The sequence below is a fragment of the Wolffia australiana genome, chromosome 12 (assembly GCF_029677425.1).
Source record: "Wolffia australiana isolate 7733 chromosome 12, ASM2967742v1".
NCBI classification, from domain to species: Eukaryota; Viridiplantae; Streptophyta; class Magnoliopsida; order Alismatales; family Araceae; genus Wolffia; species Wolffia australiana.
The window spans coordinates 12,680,984-12,701,279 of NC_135846.1; the positions used below are offsets into that span (position 1 = coordinate 12,680,984).

At 44.0% G+C, this 20,296-nt stretch overlaps 2 protein-coding genes across 6 annotated transcripts; both read right to left on the reverse strand.

The window, feature by feature from the left end:
- On the reverse strand, nt 1-4,971 carry LOC144710535 (PLATZ transcription factor family protein). The gene is made up of 3 exons (XM_078584345.1): nt 4,732-4,971; nt 602-853; nt 1-470 (listed from the first exon to the last, which is right to left on the reverse strand). Exons 1-3 carry the CDS (start codon nt 4,927-4,929, stop codon nt 282-284), a joined length of 639 nt encoding a protein of 212 aa, XP_078440471.1. The 5' UTR covers nt 4,930-4,971; the 3' UTR covers nt 1-281.
- A 1,202-nt stretch (nt 4,972-6,173) lies between these two features.
- LOC144710193 (protein HESO1-like) lies at nt 6,174-19,553 on the reverse strand. 5 transcript variants are annotated; one of them, XM_078583889.1, is made up of 10 exons: nt 19,446-19,553; nt 18,754-18,907; nt 17,869-18,057; nt 17,122-17,301; nt 15,781-15,965; nt 15,557-15,652; nt 15,339-15,384; nt 7,237-7,343; nt 6,738-6,833; nt 6,174-6,654 (listed from the first exon to the last, which is right to left on the reverse strand). In XM_078583889.1, the coding sequence occupies exons 2-10, from the start codon at nt 18,770-18,772 to the stop codon at nt 6,325-6,327; spliced, it is 1,248 nt and encodes a 415-aa protein (XP_078440015.1). In that variant the 5' UTR covers nt 18,773-18,907; nt 19,446-19,553; the 3' UTR covers nt 6,174-6,324. The 5 variants fall into 5 exon arrangements, with proteins under 5 accessions (XP_078440015.1, XP_078440016.1, XP_078440014.1 ...); XM_078583890.1 differs by lacking the exon at nt 19,446-19,553 and adding an exon at nt 19,298-19,439; XM_078583888.1 differs by lacking the exon at nt 19,446-19,553 and adding an exon at nt 19,121-19,437.
- Nucleotides 19,554-20,296: the final 743 nt, after the last annotated feature.

Sequence of the window (20,296 nt, forward strand, 5' to 3'; positions counted from 1 at the left end):
TTCGTGAAAAAGATTCTCTTCTTGGAATTTTGCGACTAAATTACAATAAATTTAATCGGAGGGGACACGTGGCGGTTAGCCGGCGGGCGGGCCAGCGAGGAGCCAGGCTTATCCAGCTGGCATCCTCAATTTAATCAAAAATAATAATAATTAGGCGAGCCGGAGCGGCCCACGTGGCGGCTTTCCGAGTGGTCCCCCAAATGGGCCTACCCCGGCCCAATAACGACCCGGCCGAGTCGCCGAGTCGCCGACCCGTCTGTTAACGAGCTCGCCATGTCAGCTCATGACGTCAGCGGCGACCGGCGGGGAACGCCCTTCCGCCGCCGTGACTTGGCGGCGCGGGTGACGTCACTTCCGCCGGCCCGCCGCCTGTTACCAGCGGATGTCGTCGCTTGCTCGACGCGGCCGTCGCCGTCGTCCAACAAAAACGTCGCGCCGTCCATCCCGCCGCTCCGCCTTATCCCTTCCAACTGCATAATTCAGAATAATTAAGTTTAATAATTAATTGTAATAACAGTACTTGAATCTACGAGACTTGCTCTACTTGAAACTTCGTCCCCCGAAGGGCATAGTTCGGGAGACGAGAGACGAGGGCGTTAACCTTGCAGCCGAGAGAGCAGAAGCGGAACGGGTCGAGGAGAGTGCGAGAGCAGATCTCGCAAAGGTGAGCGGCGGACTTGGCGGCGGCGCCGCCGCCGGCGGTGGCGGTTGCGGCGGTGGTCTTGGGCTGCGGGCGTTCGTTAAGGAAGACGACGCGGGCGCTGTTGATGACGTAAGTCTGGACCCCGCTGACGTCGACCGCCTTCTGCACCTCCGAGACTCTCACCACGTCGTGGTAAGACGACCGCCGTATCTTCACCGTTTGGAAGAGAGAGAATCCAGTTATGGCGCATGCTAGAGAGAGAGATGCGTGGAATCTAGAGAGAGAATGGGCGAGGGGATCGGAAATATGAGCGACGGAGAGAGAGAATCTAGCTATGGTGCATGCTAGAGAGAGAGATAGATAGATAAAATCTAGAGAGAGAATGGGCGAGGGAATCGGAATAATGAGTAAAGAAGAGAGAGAATCCAGTTATGGTGCATGCTAGAGAGAGAGATAGATAGATAAAATCTAGAGAGAGAATGGGCGAGGGGATCGGAAATATGAGCGACGGAGAGAGAGAATCTAGCTATGGTGCATGCTAGAGAGAGAGATAGATAAAATCTAGAGGAGAAGGGGCGAGAGGATCTGGAGAATGTATGACCGAGAGAGAGAATCCAGTTATGGTGCATGATAGAGAGAGAGATAGATAGATAAAATCTAGAGGAGAAGGGGCGAGAGGATCTGGAGAATGAGTGACGGAGAGAGAGAGATGGAGGAATGGCGTGCCGGAGAAGAAGAGGGATTGGAATGGACGGTGGGCAGAGAGAGAAGACAGACAAGGATGCTGCATGCGATGGAGAGAGAGATACGTGGAACCTAGAGAGAGAATGGGCGAGAGAATCAGGAGAATGAGTGACGGAGAGAGTGATGGAGGAATGGAGGAATCGTGATCGAAGGGTGGGTAGAGAGAGAATTCTGACAAGGAGAATTCATGAGATGAAGAGAGAGAGATAAATGGAAATTAGAGAGAGAACAGAGAGAGAATCAAATAACGAGCGAGAGGGAGAGATGGAGGAATGGCCAAAAGAGGGATCGTGATTGACAGATGGACAGAGAAAATTCAGACAAGGAGAATGCATATGATAGAGAGAGAGTCTAGAGAGAGAACGGACGATAGAGAGAGAGTTCAGTCAGGTTGAAAGGAAGAGAAAGAATGGGCGAGAGAGTCAGAAAATGTATGCCAGAGAGAGAGATGGTGGAATTGAGGTATGGAGAAAAAGAGGGCATTCAGAGGGTGATGGGCCGAAGAATGGGAGAAAGAGAGAACTAAGAAAGACAATGAGAGAGAGATAAAGAAGAATGAGATACGTTGTATAAGGATGCAGAGAGAGATAGACCTAGAGAGATAATGAGACAATGAGAGACGGCGTGTGTTCGCAGAAGAAGAGACATAATTCGGTGAACAACTGACCATGGGTAGAGAGATAGATAGAACCTAGAGAGAATTTAAGAGAGAATTCAGAAAACAAGAGAGAGAGAAAAGCTGCGCGAGTTTGCAGAAGAACAGAAATCACCAACGGCGGGTAGAGAGGGAGAGATAAAACCTAGAGAGAGAATGGGCTATGGAATCCAGAAGCGGAGAAGAAGAGAGAGAGATCACCAATGAGACCGATGAATGTCCGGATAGATACAGAGAGAGAAAGAGATAAAATGATCAAGAGATACATAGCGACAGAGAAACCATAGAAATGGCGAGCAAGAGAGAGGGAGAATTATCTAGAGATCCGTAGAGAGAGAAACGAAGAAATGGCGAGCAACAGATAGAACTCAGAGAGAGAGGGAGAATAATCTAGAGATCCGTAGAGAGAGAAACGAAGAAATGGCGAGCAACAGATAGAACTCAGAGAGAGAGGGAGAATAATCTAGAGATCCGTAGAGAGAGAAACGAAGAAATGGCGAGCAACAGATAGAACTCAGAGAGAGAGAGAGAATGATCTAGAGATCCAAAGAGAGAAACACAAAGAAATGGCGAGCAACAGATAGAACTCATAGAGAGAGAGAGAATGATCTAGAGATCCATAGAGAGAAACACAAAGAAATGGCGAGCAACAGATAGAACTTAGAGAGAGAGAGAGAGAATGATCTAGAGATCCAAAGAGAGAAACACAAAGAAATGGCGAGCAACAGATAGAACTTAGAGAGAGAGAGAGAGAGAATGATCTAGAAATCCATAGAGAGAGAGAGAAGCCAAAGACATGGCGAGTAACAGATAGAACTCAGAGAGAGAGAGAGAATGATCTAGAGATCCATAGAGAGAGAGAGAGAAGCCAAAGACATGGCGAGCAACAATTAGAACTCAGAGAGAGAGAGAGAAGCCAAAGACATGGCGAGCAACAGATAGAACTCAGAGAGGAAGAGAATGATCTAGAGATACGTAGAGAGAGAAACCAAAGAAATGGCGAGGAATATAGAGAACTGAAAGAGAGAGAGAGAATGACCTAGAGATACATAGAGAGAGAAACAATGAAATGGCGAGGAACATAGAGAACTGAGAGTGAGAGAGAATGACCTAGAGATACATAGAGAAACAATGAAATGGCGAGGAACATAGAGAACTGAGAGTGAGAGAGAATGACCTAGAGATACATAGAGAGAGAAACAATGAAATGGCGAGGAATATAGAGAACTGAGAGAGAGAGAATGACCTAGACATACATAGAGAGAGACAATGAAATGGCGAGGAACAGAGAGAACTGAGAGAGAGAGAGAGAGAATGACCTAAAGATACATAGAGAGAGAAACACAGAGATGGCAACGAACAGAGAGAAAGAATAACCTAGAGACACATAGAGAGAGAAACAAAGAAACGGCGAGCAACAGAGAGAATTGAGAGATAGAATTGAGAAATGACCTAGAGAAGAAGAGAATGTAGGCATACATAGAGAGAGAAACCAAAGAAATGGCGAGCTAGAGAGAATTCAGAGATGGGGAAAGAGAATGATCTAGAGATTAAAACCAAAGGAATGACGAGGAAGAGAGAGAACCCAGAGTGACAGAGAGAGAAACAACGAAATGGCGAGCAAGAGAGAGAAACCAGAGAGACAGAGAGAGAGGAAGAATGGTCCAAAGATACATAGAGAGAAACAAAGAAATGGCGAGCAAGAGAGAGAACCCAGAGAGACAGAGAGAGAGGTAGAATGATCCAGAGATAGATAGAGAGAGAAACCAAAGAAATGGCGAGCAAGAGAGAGATGTAGAATGATCCAGAGATACATAGAGAGAGAAACAAAGAAATGGCGAGCAAGAGAGAGATGTAGAATGATCCAGAGATACATAGAGAGAGAAACAAAGAAATGGCGAGCAAGAGAGAGAGGTAGAATGGTCCAGAGATACATAGAGAGAGAAACAAAGAAATGGCGAGCAAGAGAGAGAGGTAGAATGAACAAGAGATACATAGAGAGAGAAACAAAGAAATGGCAAGCAAGAGAGAGAGGTAGAATGAACAAGAGATACATAGAGAGAGAAACAAAGAAATGGCGAGCAAGAGAGAGAGGTAGAATGATCCAGAGATACATAGAGAGAGAAACAAAGAAATGACGAGCAAGAGAGAGAGAGAGGGGTGGAATAATCCAGAGATACACAGAGAGAGAAACCAACGAATTGGCGAGCAAGAGAAAATCCACAGAGAGAGAGAGGTAGAACGATCCAGAGATACATAGAGAGACAAACCAACGAATTAGCGAACAAGCGAGAGAGAGAGAGGTAGAACGACCCAGAGAGAGAGAGAGAGAGAGAGAGAAACCCAAGAAATGGCGAGCAAGAGAGAAAACCCACAGAGCCAGAGAGAGAGGTAGAATGATCCAGAGACAGAGAGACAGAAACCATCGAATTATCGAGCAAGAGAGAGAATCCAGAGAGATATAGAGATAGAGAGAGAGAGGTAGAATGACCCAGAGAGAGATAGAGAGAGAAACCAAAGAAATGGCGAGCAAGAGAGAAAACCCAGAGAGCCAGAGAGAGAGGTAGAGTATCCAGAGACACAGAGAGAGAGAGAAACCAACGAATTATCGAGCAAAAGAGAGAACCCAGAGAGAGTTAGAGAGATAGAGAGATAGAGATAGATAGAGATAGAGAGAGAGAGGACGGACTTGGACGACGCGGTGGTCGGCGTGGGCGGCGGCGCGGCAGTAGAAGCAAAAGGCGGCGGCGGCGGCGCAGTCCAAGCAGAACATGTTGCACTCGCTCCGCGCCGCCTCGCCGTGGATCCGACACGTGGCAAAAAATGTCGTCGTCAGCAGCCTCTCCAGCCACGGCGGCGCCGCCGCCTCCGCCCACCTTCTCTCCATTATCGCCGCCAAGAGAGAGAAACTCCCACCCACCTAGAGAGAGAAACTCCACGGAGTTCTGCCTTTGACTTCCCCACCTTCTTTTATTTTTATTTTTAAATTCATTTTTTGATTTTTTTTATTTTTTGGGGTCGGGGGTGGGGCCCGCGCGGCTGTCCAATGGCGGGGACGCAAGAAAAAGGAGAGGGGGCGCGCGAGAAGTGACATCCCACGTGCGGTAACCGCCGGAAGTCGACCTCCCACGTGCCGAAAGCCCCCTCTGACGGTGGACAGACGGCATTGAATGGGACAACCTTGCTAAATGATCAATTTATGGGCCGCATTTGACTCTTACTGGACCTCCTAATCATATCAAATTACATGATTTTTTTTCGTTATTTCGCGAGAAACATGGTGCCAGGTACGACCAAGCCATCCTGAGAGATTTCATATGACATTAGAGTTTAGTGTGAGTAAATATCCTGACTTATACACAGATCATACTTGTGTAAATATATGCTTCATTTGGGCCCTCCAAATCGGATAAGACACTAAACTTAGATGATCTTTTTTCATTATTGGCAAGGAATATCCTGCCGGGTACAACAAACCGAGGGTTGAGCTCGTAGACCGATCTGTCCAGGATGATTTTACTTGTGTGATAATTTAGAGTTAGAGTTACTTGCAGGTATGGAATGAGCGTAAATATCCCAATTTACACATGCACACAACAGTCGTATCTATACGGTTCATTGAGTATGCTTCGAATGCCACGAGTTGGTCCTCGTCCCAGTGGGGGTTGGTGCACAAAAGAAAAAATGGGCAACTTCATCGTCAAGTATCATCATATTATTGTTCATGCCCCCTTCGCACTCATGTAATTTGGTATGCGTCAAAATTAGATGAATTGGTATAAATGTATGGGCCTTATGTTTCTTGTTAGGGCTAATCAATATGTAGAAGTAGACCAGCTTCATTAATTGGACAACTTGACTCTTAAAAGTTATAGATTGATAAAGTGGAAAGAATGCCATGATTAAACGGAGAGATGTCAATGAATGGAAGACTTATCTAGTCATTCCTTTATGGGCCTCATTATTGCTCTTTCCTGGATACAGATTTGATCAAATAACCTAAAAGTTCAGCAACAGATTTACCCTAAATTTGATGTGGTACTTTTATTGGCTGGCCATCTTAGTGATTTGACCCATGTAATGGTCAGATCTAGTTCAACTCAGAGCCCTAATACATATCATACAATGGTGTTTTCAACTCAATGAAAAACTGAAAAAAAAAGAAACAGACTAAATGACCCATCTTAGAAGAACAAGCTCTTTGGCCAATCTAGCATGATGGGAGGAAATGATCACAAAACCATAAATTAATCCTAAGCATGTCAACAGAAGACGGCATGATCTACATATATGGCATCAGTTCTCGAAGACGATCAAGATTTATATCTGGATCCAGAGTTGGAAACCTCTGATTGGGCCTACCAAATGGATTGGCATTATGGGCAGAGCTCCTTCCATGATGATCAAGTCCATGAAAGATTTGATCACGTTGCCGGGTATGGAGAGAGAGAGGCCCAAAGAGCAGGGCTTCAAGATCTGAACCCCTAATGCGACCATTATTGAAGTTGTAAAGCTGGTGAAGGGAACTACTGATGCGGTCGCAGATCAGCGAAAGTTCGGATTGGCCCACAGCCCGTGCACAATTTTGAGTTTTGTCCAAGAAATCTTCCACCTGAACAGAAGATGATGGTAATTGGAAAGGGATATAAGAGGCATTTTATATAATTAAGAGTCTAGAAAGCAAAAACAACGTACGGCGATGCTGCTTGTCTCCCATTCTTTATATATCCAATGCCCCTCGAAGGTGCTCGCACATAGGCCTTGTTCCCATAAGCTTCTCAGTGAAGAAAGCTGAAAATATCAGCCCAGGAATTAGAATTTTTTGAGATGGAAAAGGAAAGATAACCAACCACATAATAAAGTAAGGCAGTTCAATGTTTGAGATAATGGGATTTATAATTTCAAAAACCAAAAAATCGATGGTCCAAGGGGTGCAAATTTTTTTTTTTTGCTATTTTAATTTCTCAGTTTCAGCAAAGAGGAATACTAATGTGCCTTAATTTTTTTTATGAAAATATTAATGTGCCTTTAAATAAAGAGAATATTCTACGCACAGTACATAAACTAAGAAAAACCTGAGATACAAAGCAGTGAAATTAACAGAATAATGTAACATAAACCAAAAGAGATTGATTGTCCAATGCGTTGAAACTTCTATTATGAAAGATAGAGATGAAAAGAGATATTCATGTACCTTGATAAAGAAAGAGATGAAAAGCTCAGCAATGGACTCCCTGTTCGCTCTTCCAAAGTGTTTGAACTGGTGCACCACATATCGCATCCTACTGGGATGGAGACCATCTGTCAATAAGAATTGTTATTAAAATCTCGCAATCCAGAAGAGAATTGAACAATGAGAGAGAGAGAGAGGCAGGGAGGGAGGGAAAGACAGAGGGAGAGAGAGAGAGAGAGAGAGAGAGAGAGAGAGAGAGAGAGAGGGGAGAGAGAGAGAGAGAGAGAGAGAGAGAGAGAGGAAGAGAGGGAGGGAGGGAGGGAGAAATGCATATTAAGGAGAAATCTGAGACTGAGGGCTACATTTTTTTTAGTGAAATGCATATGAAGGTAAAATGATGAAAACGCTCACACTGGATGAGAATTAGAGAATTATCCCCACTCGCAGAATTAGGGGTTTGAAACAGTTCCTCATAGCCAACAACGTCCAGAAAATGAAAGGAAGAGCAAGAAGGATTTTGAGATACAATAAACGCCAAGAATGATCATTCTTGATACCTGGCCAGATAGACTGGAGAATGATAAATCCCAAGGGTTCTAATCGGGAAAGATAGGGGTCCATATCAGCCTGACTGCTGGTAAGATCGTTCCAAGGAATTCAGAGGGAGGGGGAGAGCGCCAGAAAGATCATCAGCAGAGGGAGGCACAGCGGGAAGAACATTACTGGAGGAGATACGAGAACCAAAACGATTTCGATACCTCTTGGCTGAATTGCCCAAGGGAAGGCTACAACTATTTTAAGAGAAGAATGCCCTAACACCTTAATGAGGAAAATGCAACTGAGGATAACTGACTAACCCTGCAGACAACAGGTATAGATCTTATCAGAGATCCACCTCTTTCCCATATTCATATGTACTTTATCTGCTGGGTTACGATTGGGGACTTTGATATGGATCCCAGGAAATTCGCAACAAAATCCAAGTATAATGTGTATAGAATGATCAAATCCAAAACGTCTTCAATCGGAGATACAAGAAGACAGTAAGTCAATGGAATGAAGAGAAAAGAACGGAGGAAGGAAAAGGGATAGATCGATGGAGAAGGTCTTCAGCAGCATCAGCCGTCCTCTCCCGCTTCTGGTCGGAGAATTTCGCACAGCCACTCTTGAAAATAATTGAAAAAGAACTCTCTTCTGCTTGAGGACGGAAGTTATTTATGTAAACAAGAAAAGAACAATTCTTGATAGCAAATGAAAGAGATTACAGGGTTTTATAGGAAGCCCTAATGGGCTGACTAGAGAGGGCCCTTAATGGGCTAACAAGAGAGAGAAAATAAAGACATGTAATACTCAGATCAACACTCCCCCTCAAGCTGGAGCGTGGATGTTATCCACACCCAGCTTGGAACAGAGCTCCTCAAACCTAGGGGCATGAAGCCCTTTGGTGAAGATATCTGCAAGCTGTTCAGCGGACGGAACATAAGGCGTGCAAAAATCTCCCGATTCAAGCTTCTCTTTGATGAAATGGCGATCGATCTCGATGTGCTTTGTACGGTCATGCTGAACGGGGTCATGAGCAATGCTGATCGCCGATTTGTTGTCGCAGAACAGCTGGACAGGAGAGGGAACTGGACACCGTAGCTCACGAAGAAGCTGGGTAATCCAAAGTGCTTCACACAGACCATGCGCAAGGGCACGGAACTCCGCTTCAGCACTCGATCGAGAGACCACTTTCTGCTTCTTGCTCCTCCAAGTAATCAGATTGCCGCCCAAGAAGGTGCAATACCCAGAGGTGGACCGACGATCAACCACAGAGCCGGCATAATCTGCATCGGTGTAGACTTCAAGACGCAGGCCGGTATGGCGACGAAACAATAATCCACGGCCAATGGTGCCCTTCAGGAAACGGAGGAGACGATGAGCAGCATGAAAATGGCTCATGCGAGGAGTCTGCATGAACTGACTCAGAACACCCACTGAATATGCAATGTCCGGGCGAGTGTGGGTGAGACAAAGCAGTTTTCCCACAAGTCTTCTATATGGGCCAGGCTCAGCAAGCTCCTCATCCGCATCGGCACCAAGTCGATGGTTCGCATCAATCGGTGTCGAAGCAGGCTTGGCGTCCTCCTTTCCAAGCTCACAGAGAAGGTCCACCGTATACTTTCTCTGACAAATAAAGATCCCGCTGGAAGAATAGGCCACCTCTATGCCAAGAAAGTACCTCAACGGGCCAAGATGGCGAATAGCAAATTCCGACGAGAGATACATAGCCAGCTCAGTAATGGTCGTCGTATCATCACCCGTAATAATGATGTCATCCACGTACACAAGAAGAATAGCGACTCCCCCTAACGTGGAATGGCGGTAGAAAAGGGTGTGATCACCATTACATTGACGGTATCCACGACGCTGCATGGTCGTCGTGAAACGACCAAACCAGGCACGAGGAGATTGCTTCAAGCCATATAATGCTTTCTTCAGGCGACAGACAACAGACTGCGGAGACGATGGCACTAAGGAAGTGTAGCCAGGAGGTAATGCCATGTAGATCTCCTCAGTCAACTCTCCATGCAGAAAAGCATTCTTCACATCATATTGTTGCAAAATCCAGCCCCGATCCGCAGCAAGGGCCAATAAGATCCGCACAGTATTCAGCTTGGCGACGGGAGCAAAGGTCTCCTGATAATCAATGCCATGTTTCTGAGTGAACCCTTGTGCCACAACCCGGGCTTTGTGGCGCTCAATAGAACCGTCAGAATTATGCTTCAGAGCATACACCCAACGGCTACCCACGAGATGCTTCTCGGCCGGTAGAGGAACCAGATCCCACGTTTCATTGTGAGTAAGAGCCTGAAGTTCTTCCGCCATGGCCTGACGCCAATGCGGAAATGAAAGGGCAATGTCCACCGTCTTGGGAAGGGAAGTGGCATCAAGGGAGGTGAGAAGGGCATGATAAGAGGGTGAGAGGCGATGAGAGGAGATAGATTCCGCCAACGGATAGAGGGGAGAGGAACGGGAAGAGGGCAACACGGCTAATGAGGAGGTGGCAGGAGGGTGGAGGTTGAGGAGACGGGGCAGCAGGAGACGAAGAAGGAAGCCGAGGCTTGCGGCGAGCAAGGGTAATACCATAGCGTTTTCAGGCGGGCAGCACGGATAGGAGCGGAGGAATCAAGAAGGTGCAGCAGAAGGGTCGAGCGCAGGAGCAGATACTGGAGGAGGCTCCACAGGAGGGACTGAGACGGCGGCCGGAGGCGGGTCGGGAGGCACAATTGCTGGAGGAGCAACAGGCGGAGACACGTCGGGCGGGGCCGGTGAAGAGGGATGAGGGACGAGGATGAGGAATTCGAGTGGATCGGAGGGAGATGGGGACGATGAGGGTTCAGGAGAGGTGGAGGAATAGTAGGGAAGCAATTCATCAAACGTGGCATCTTTGGTGACGACGAACCGACGAGAGGGTGGATGATAGCATAAATAGCCTTTCTGGGTGGAAGAATAGCCAACAAACACACACTTGATAGCACGGGGATCCAGTTTATCACGACCAAGTTGGTGGTTGGGCGCATAGCATACACATCCAAATACACGAGGAGTAATGAGAGTTGGAAAGGAATGCTGAAGACGGTCAATGGGAGTGGAGTAGTCAAGCACTCGAGATGGAAGGCGATTAAGAAGATGGATGGCGGTGGAGACGGCTTCCCCCCAAAAATACTTGGGCACATGCATATGGAAGAGAAGGCTCCAAGTCATTTCAAAGATGTGACGGAATTTTCTTTCGGCAACGCCATTTTGCTGTGGTGTATAGGGACAAGAAGTTTCATGGATAATGCCTTTGTCTTGGAAGAAGGTGCTTAACGTGGTGTTAACGTAGTCTTTAGCATTGTCGGAGCGGAAGCGACGAATGGATATAGAGAATTGAGTTTGGATAAGGGAGTAAAATTGAGGAATGACACGAGATATCTCCGATTTGTTCTTCAAGAAATATGCCCACGTGAATCGAGTAGCGTCGTCAATAAAGATGCATAACCACCGAGAACCGGAAGTACTATGAATAGGGGAAGGCCCCCACACATCGGTGTGAATAAGGGAGAATGGGGTCGAAGAATGAGAAGACGAGATAGGATACGTGGTATGATGATGTTTGGCAATTCGACAAGCAGTACAAACAAAACAGTCCACAGAATGGCCTTGAAAGAGTTTAGGAAAGAGACGATAAAGAGTAGCAAAAGAAGGATGGCCGAGACGTCGATGAAGAAGCCACAAACGCTCGTGGGAAGCCGAAAGGGAAACTGCCGCAGCAGCAAAAGCAAGAGAACTCGAACAAGGACGAACAAGATAGAGCCCCTCATGCTCCTCAGCAATGGAAATCGTCCTCCCCGACACCTTATCACGATAAAAACATGAATTAGGAGAGAAGGTAAGGTCTTGTTTCAAGTCGCGAACAAGGCTAGATAGGGAGAGAAGATGATGAGTAAGGCGAGGAACATGAAGAACTTTAGATAGATGCATAGAAGAGGAAAGGGCCACACGACCAATACCCGCCACGGTGAGAAGATCGCCGGAGGCTGTTTTAACTTTGGAGGAGCCAGAAACGGGTGCATAAGTTTGAAAGGCTCGAGGATTTGGGGTCATGTGGGCCGTGGCCCCGCAATCAAGAAGCCAAGTGGAAGAGGAAAAAGAATGGCCAGGAGGGGATGTAGGTGTGGAAGACTGGTGGACATACCTGCGTGGGCCAAGGAGCATGAGCCCACGACTGGAGGATCAAGCAAGCGTGACGCCCATCTCTTCCGGAGTGAAGCTAGCGGGCTAGGCACTAGTCGGGAGAAGACCGTACAGCATAGGCACTTGACCCGGGGCACGGACGAGGCGACGCAGCAAGGTTGCTCGGTTGTGCGCGTTTCCGTTGAAGCTTGTAGCACGTCTCCTTAGAGTGACCTCGCTTCTTGCAGTAATTGCAAAACAGCGAAGGATCACCCTTTGGAGAATCCTCCGTCCGAGTCGTCAGACCACGTGGCAAAGAGCCGGGTGGTGGAGTCGACGATGGGCGTGCAGACGAAGAGGAATGAGCTACAAGTGCCGAAGCCGAGTTCTGGGCCTGCTGAAAGCGGGATTCTTCAACCCGCACACTGTGGAGCGCATCCTTGAAGGTAGGACCAGTCTCCCGATGAATAAGCTGAGCCCGTACAACTTCATATTCCGGGTTCAGTCCCATAAGAAACTGGAAAACCCGAAGTTGAAGAGTATATTGGCGGTCCACCGAATGAGGGTTGGGCGGCATGTAGTAGTCAATTTCATTCCACAACGAAATGAGCTCTGTACTGTACTCCATGATAGACCGGTCCCCTTGACGCAGGTTAGCGGCCCGATGTACCAATTCGTACAGAGTCGCAATGTTGTGCTTCTTGGAGTGGCTCTCAAGTTCTGCTTCCCAGACTGCTCGAGCCGACTCTAGAGACATGAATTCACCTTTAACACTAGGTGAAATACTGTCCAAGAGCCAACGATGAACTACCCCCTCAACGTCCAGCCAGTCATAATACTTGGGATCGGTCCGGGAAGGTCCGTCTTCTAGAAGATGGCGCATGAGACGCCCTTTTAAAGTTATCTGGACGTATTGGCGCCATTGCAGGAGATTGAATCCAGTAAACATACCATCCGGAGGCATCCGAGGCAAAGAGGATGGTCCAGAGGAGGACGACCAATTCCCGGGCTCGAGAGGCACCGCAGATGCATGTGGCGAGATACCGGCGCCGAGTCTGGCGTGACAGTAGAGGTCTGGGCTTCAACCGGTTCGCTGCGATGAAAGCAGAGTAGACCACAGTCAGAAGGCGCCGGAACGACAAGAAGCCGGGACTACAGGCGCACAGCGGCGAGCGCCGGCGCGGAGCCGGACGGCGCGCGAGCCGGCGGCGCGACGCCGAGGGCGCGAGCCGGGCGCGCGAAGCCGGGCGGCGCGAGCCGGGCGGCGCGAGCGAGGGCGCGAGCCGGCGGCGCGAGCCGAGGGCGCGAGCCGGGCGGCGCGAGCCGGGCGGGCGCGAGCGGCGGCGCGAGCCGGGCGGCGCGGCCGGACGGCGGCGCCGAGCGGAAGACGCTGTGACAGCGGACGTCAGAACGGCGAGCGCCTGGGAGGCCCGGAGCGCGAGATCAGGCGGTCGTGAGAACCGCCGAAGATCGGAGCGCAAGGTCGAGCCCAGGAAACCCAGATTAGGGTTAGGGTTAGGGCTCTGATACCATGTAAACAAAAAAAGAACAATTCTTGATAGCAAATGAAAGAGATTACAGGGTTTTATAGGAAGCCTTAATGGGCTGACTAGAGAGGGCCCTTAATGGGCTAACAAGAGAGAGAAAATAAAGACAAGTAATACTCAGATCAACAATTTATTTAGGCTATTTTCCTGCCCAAACTCCAGCTCTGTCTGTTATCCCTTTCTTGGTCGTTTCATGTAAATTCGTGGGAGGTCTGTAACAGACTTTACCATAGGTTTCTATGAACCTACCACTGTGTGATTACTGTTGAATCATATACTTGTGGGGGGGGGGGGTGGTGCAGGGCAGACGATGTCAAAACGGACTCCTCATTCATCAGATAGAGAAGATCACCAATATTTGGTGACACGCAGCCAAACCTGTTCCAGTTTCAACAGCTCGGATAGTGGGGATCCGGCGGAATACTTTGTATCAACACAGATACTCGGTATATCAATATCCATTAGATCCGAGATCTTTTATTGAATTGCTCATTCACTAAACATTCTAAATATTAGGCCTTGAAGAGGACTCGAATCTCCACGCTGTTTAGCACGAGATTTTGAGTCTCGTGTGTCTACCAATTCACCATCAAGGCATCTTGAAATTTAAAACCACAACCCTAAGGGTATTTTTGTCACTTCATCTTATTACAAACCCTTCTAAATGTTGCAGCCCTCCTTGTTGGAGGGCAAGAAGGAACTTATGGTTTTGGAATATGGCTGACAACGTTCACCCCATCAGAACCCCCTCTCCATAGGCGACGACCACTCCGCCTGCTCTTCGTCTTACCAAAGCCCACCTGGTGTCTTCTCCGTCCTCAAACTCTACCTTGATAGGGACTTGTGGGGTCCGTACCAGATATATGCAGGGACAGGACACCAGGATGGACTAGACGAGCACTGTCTCAACCAACGTCCAGTGTCTTGGGACAGGAGGCATAGCTAAGGGTGTGCATTCCCCATCACTAATTCCCAGTTCTATTTATAAGAGGCGGCGTGGTTAGCAACACATGATTAATAATGGTCGTCTTCTTTTATCCTTCGCCCATAGAGCTTCCAGGGGTTTTCATCAAAGTCAATCGAATATATGGTCATAAAATTGAAATGCATCAAAATATAAGTGTTTACAATCGGCAGAAAATCAAAAAATCTGCTAATATAAAATGTGTAAAACATCATAGATGAGCGTTTGATAACTATTATTATAATATGGATCATAGGCAACATCTAAAGATCTCATTATAGGCTTAAATTCATAGAAGCATATTACATTTACAACACCACTAAAAACAATGTTGCCGTGGCATACTTTCATGGTACCGTGCGTTACGTATAATAGACAGAATAATACATGTGCACGAAAAAGAAAGATCACAGACAAATAGCACGTGTGATGTCATGTGGGAAGTCAAAGGAATCAACTACTGATAGCAGAGGGGGAAGCTTCTTGATTTTATAAAATTGAGGCAAGAAAAAAAAGGACACCCGGGAATTACGAAGCAGGATGCGCCTGAGGATCAACATTGCTACAGCTTCTTTGCGAGTACCATATCAAAAGCTTTGTACTTGATTTGGTCGGTACCATATCAAAAGCTTCTTCCCTTAATTGTTTTTCTTTTTGAATTATGTTGTTTTATTTAGGGAAGTGCCCTCCGCTTCCTTTATTGAACTTACTTTGCTTCTTTCTCTCTTTCTCACCAACACACAGAAAACTGTTAACTAGTTTCAAGAAGCTGCCACCATGGATAGATATCTTCATTAAAACAAAATGTAACATAATAGAAAGAGATAATAAAACACAGTGATATTAGAAATGTTAGAGGGTAATTACGTTGTCACTAGCATTGAATAGAGTACTTCTCCGGATGAGGACATTACCTCTCAAAAGTGAAGAAATGGGAGGCAATATAGGGGGTTCCCGAGTCTGCACAAGAAAAAACCAAAAAATGAGAAAAAAAAAATTTAAATGTAAGTGATCCCCACTGCTATCTAGATATTAAATAAAGCATTTTACAATATATATTAAACATTGAAAGGATGTGGCACACAGGGGTAAAGAAAAGTTCAACCAAAATAGTTCAAGACAAGGTTTCTACCTGCAAATGCAACACGACTAACAATGTGACGGACAAAGAGCTCAATGTATTGTCCTTCGGGCTGTTGATCCGCTGTGCCTTTGCCCAAGCCTTTGCCTTCACAGACATAGATAACATAACAAAATCAATCAAACCAAGATGCCAGGACGATAAAAACGAATATAATGGAATTATGTTATACATTTCATAATAGCTCTGAATACACATTGTATGCAAGGCCATACCAGAAAGCATAGGGTACGGAATCTCTCATCAACCTGGCAGAGAAAGTTGATCATCAAGGATTTCGAAATCCCTTCCTTATTTTCCACAGAGATATCACATTCAATGCCAGTGGCACTGTCAGCGAACTTGAGAACTGGGACCCTGGCCCTTAGAATTGGTACAACACCAAATACTTTCCCACTCCCTAGAAAAAAAATCAACTACCCCATCCGTTATAAAACGAATGCACAATTGAAAGAGATGAAAAGGAGTAAACCTTCTTAGTAAGACTAAGGAAAACAATGAAAAAATAGAAAAATAAAAAATAAAACTGAATAATAAGCAAAAGAAAATTTGCATTCCAAAATATGAATACGAACAAATAAATAATAAATAAAATAATTCAAAATAATCAAAATAATCAAAATAAAATCTAAAGTATTCAGATAATAATGAAATAAACAATTTTTTTCTTTTCATTTTTATCGTTATTTAAAAAGTAAAATTAAATGAATTTAGAATAAATTATATACAATTAAATAAAATTAAAATTAATAAGCAAAAGTTAACAAGTAAAAAAAATTTTTTTTTGAAGAAACAAGTAAAAAATAAAATATGATAAAAAATATTAGGGTATCTAAATAAATAGGAAATAGTAGCAGAAAGATAAAACGCGATGGTACTGTTCCATTGCTAGAAACAAATTAAAAAGAAATTGAAATTCTTGGAAAGGGAAATTCGATTCCAAATACAATCAAATATTTTGAAAAAATTCACAAATGGTGTGAATATAGTGAATGATGGTTTCATGACCGAGGAGTATTACAGACCTTTAGCATTGAGTCTGAACATCTGTACTAGGAAGGGATGGATCTATGGGGAGTGAAGATCCTCTTGTATCATCTTCTCCAGTTTACATGAATTTGTTTCCTTGATCTTATTTTCCTGAATACTCCACTTTTTGATCTTGAATCTTCATTTCATGGAATTATCAATTTCTTGATCTTGATTCCATTTTATGGAATCTCTTCTCCTTATTCTCCTCATTTGGCTCTGTTAGCATCAAGGATCCTAACAGTAAGCGAAGACAAAATTTTCCTTTGTTTCACATGTTTAGCCCAAAGTATATGTAATTCTTTACACATGCCTATTCTTTCTTGACACTTTTTTACACTTTTTCCTTAGCCTCCTAATGCCCTTTTTCTGAAGCTTCTCTCATTGGTTTTCATAGAGATTTGCTGCACGGATCATCCCTCTCTCGCTCTCTCCTTGGTTTGATGTTTTTACATCATTTTCCTAACAGATGATCTCCAAACTAAAACGACTTTTGAAAAAGCATGCATTAAGAGAAAATAACCTACTTTGTTGAGCATAAAGGATCTTGGAGAACTTTCTAAGAGAAGAAATCTTCTGATCCCTAGGAAATGAAGAATCCCCGCTGGCACTGAAGTTGAGGGATAAATCCAAGTCACTTTGAGGGGTGAACATGTCCATCAAATATGATCCAAATGCTTCCACCTTTGGATAACCATCATGGGGACCTGAAACCAAAAAAATTGGGCAAATTTTTGTAAAGAAAATCCCCAAAAAGATCAATGACTGAAATGTGTTGAGGCGCGACTTTAGGAGAGTAGAAAAGTTAGGTTTATACATAGAAACAGATATGAAAAGAATTAAATGAGAACTTAACTTAAAGGTAATATAAATATGAACAAATGGAATGTCAAAACTTATGCTGACAAAGATTGCAGTGATTGTCTTGGAGAAAGGATGTACATCAGCAGAAGATGCAACTAACAATAGGTGGGGAGTTTTATGAGCTACAAATACTAGTAGAATAATGTGGGAGCTTTAATGAATTGTACAATGGTTTTTCTGCCTCTATAGAAACTATAACATCAGTCAGCCTATTTTACGATACAACTGAGCCGGCACTTTCCCTATGCTCATCCGTCGCCAAAGGATGCCACACACTTTCTTCGCCTCCCATAATCCTCAAATCAAACTCCACCAATCTTGAGTTTGTAATAAAAACTATAACACCATAGAAAAGGGAAACAATTATAGAGAAAAAAAGGAACAATAATTTTCACAAAGAGAAAGTTTACCAAAAGAGTCCTTCGCCATAGAGTCCATCACACGGACCAGATGTGCTCTATGCTCGTAGTCAACTTCTCTGGGACATAGTGCATTGTATACACCTAGAAGCAATTCCTCAAGAGTTCTGATGCGCTCGGGACTGAATCTGTAATGCTGAGAACTCTGTAACTCAAGCGTCTTCAATCTCTTGCGCAGATCTAAAAATTTGAAAGAAGATTTCTTCAAAAAAAAATAGAAAAGATAACAAAGAAAAAACAGAAAAATAGTTTTGATACTTTTGACCAGGTAAAAATATTCAAAAGAAACATGCCTTGGAAGCTGTCTAATGATCCTAAACTTCATAATTGCCTTGGAAGCTTCCATGCTACTTGGCCAAAGTTTTGGGTATATGCAGAAATGACTATAATCTTCATTCTGCGGCAGATGAATACCGATGGAGATAGCCATTTCGTCACCGCCTCTCATCATCAGAGTAAGGCTAACAAAGAGACGATGACGAGATGAAATAGTCATCGTCCTCTTGGCGAGGACAAGAGACATGAGACGATGTCAATTTCTTCATCCTGATCCTCATCCTGGTGAAGAGGAATAATGGGGATGATATCAACTCGTCAATGTCAATGGTGGCGGCCAACAAAAGTTCTTATAGATATTTACACAATCTATAAATATCTATTCTAACGGATGATGAAAGTAAAACTAAGAACTTTTGTTTAATTCAAAAAAAAAAAACAAAAGTTCTTAGTTTTACTTCCATCATCCGTTAGAATAGATACTTCTAGATAGTGTAAATAATAGGCCATTTAAGAACAAACAACGATGAAAATGAAATATCTAAGTTATTAAAAGATAAGGGCAACAAGCTGAAAAATGGATCCCCGCATGATGTTCACCTTTGGACTGATTATCCATTCAATAAAATTGCTTCAATACTGTGGGATCGATCTCTGTGAAAATAAATCTTAGGGTGAAATCATAAAAGAACTTCAACCAGCCGTGAAGTATGATCAAGGTCGAACTATGTCATCTAACTTCATGATACAGCACCTGTAGAAATCAAAACAACGCGGTAAGAACAAGTCAATCATTAATAAAAAACTTAACAATTACTCTGAAAAAAGTGCATCCATTCGGATGATCACCGATCTCGGGTGATCTTCCTCCATTTTTTTTGTAGAAAAACTGCATCCACCAAAGTTCTGTTCGAATAAATTCAACGAGTCTCCTTTCAGAGGCCTAAATCCTCGAGGAAACGATTACCTTAAATCCATCACTCATGGTTATTCTACATTTCCTTGCGGAAATGCATGCATGCTCGAAATCGAGGAAAAAAACACAAACATCTACGGACGAGTTTCGCGGCAAAATCAAGCAATGAAGAACTACTGGAAATACAGTCCAATACGAAAGAGGAGAAAAATAGTAGAAACCGCGAACGTTTCAGTGGTGAGGAGACATTAATAATGGAATGCAAAAAGTTTCTCATGAGAGGGAAGATCTGTAGATTTTTTTCCTTCTCGCTCGATCCGGATTGCCGGGTCGGGCTAGGAAATCGCTGTTCTTTCGAGAATAGCGAGAAATTTACCGCATTTACGATCGTTGCAGTTCTTACTGCAGGCTTTGCAGCTTTCCATATTTCTCCAAGTTCCAATGTGTTTTTTTGTAACCACGTGAAAATTTAAAACGGTTCTCAACCATACAAAATGAAAGAAATATATCATTCTCACTGGTATTAGGATTTACTACATCTTTAGAAGTTATTCATCAAATTGGCCTCAAGTAGAAAGTTTTAAACTTAGAAGATAAACCTACAAAGTACCTCTACTTATATAACAATACATTAAGCATGATATTTTAAAGAGTGACCTGAAATTAGTCTAGGATATCAGAAACTAGTAAACATAAACGTAGAACTTAAAAAATTTCCGTTTTCATCTGATACTTTTGCTTCAGAAATTCTCAAATAAAGTTAGTTAAAAACTGACTGGAACCTGGCATGTCTACACATTAGGCGCATTATACAGTTCATAATGTCCATAAACTTAGTCTATACACATTAAAGTTATGTATTGAGACTTAAGGCACAGTTGCTGATGTGTAATGTTATGTCTCAGTGTCACTAGAAAGTCTTAAATTTCGGCATAGTTTGGGTAATTCCCTGAATTTTTAAGTATAATATCAATATATTTGAAGCATGGGAAAATAGTCACGATAGATACAACAACCAAGGCTTAATGGAAATATCTCATTTCATATGATGTATTGATGGGTTTTTATCATTTATTAGAGAATATGATGTAAAAAAATCCATTAAATGCCATTAAAACCATAAAAATTAGAATCTTAATCTAAAAATAGATCATCATACCACTTTGATGTTGTGATTGTCAACCTGTCAAGAATCACATTGTCTAGCCCCAGGTTATAAAATTGCAC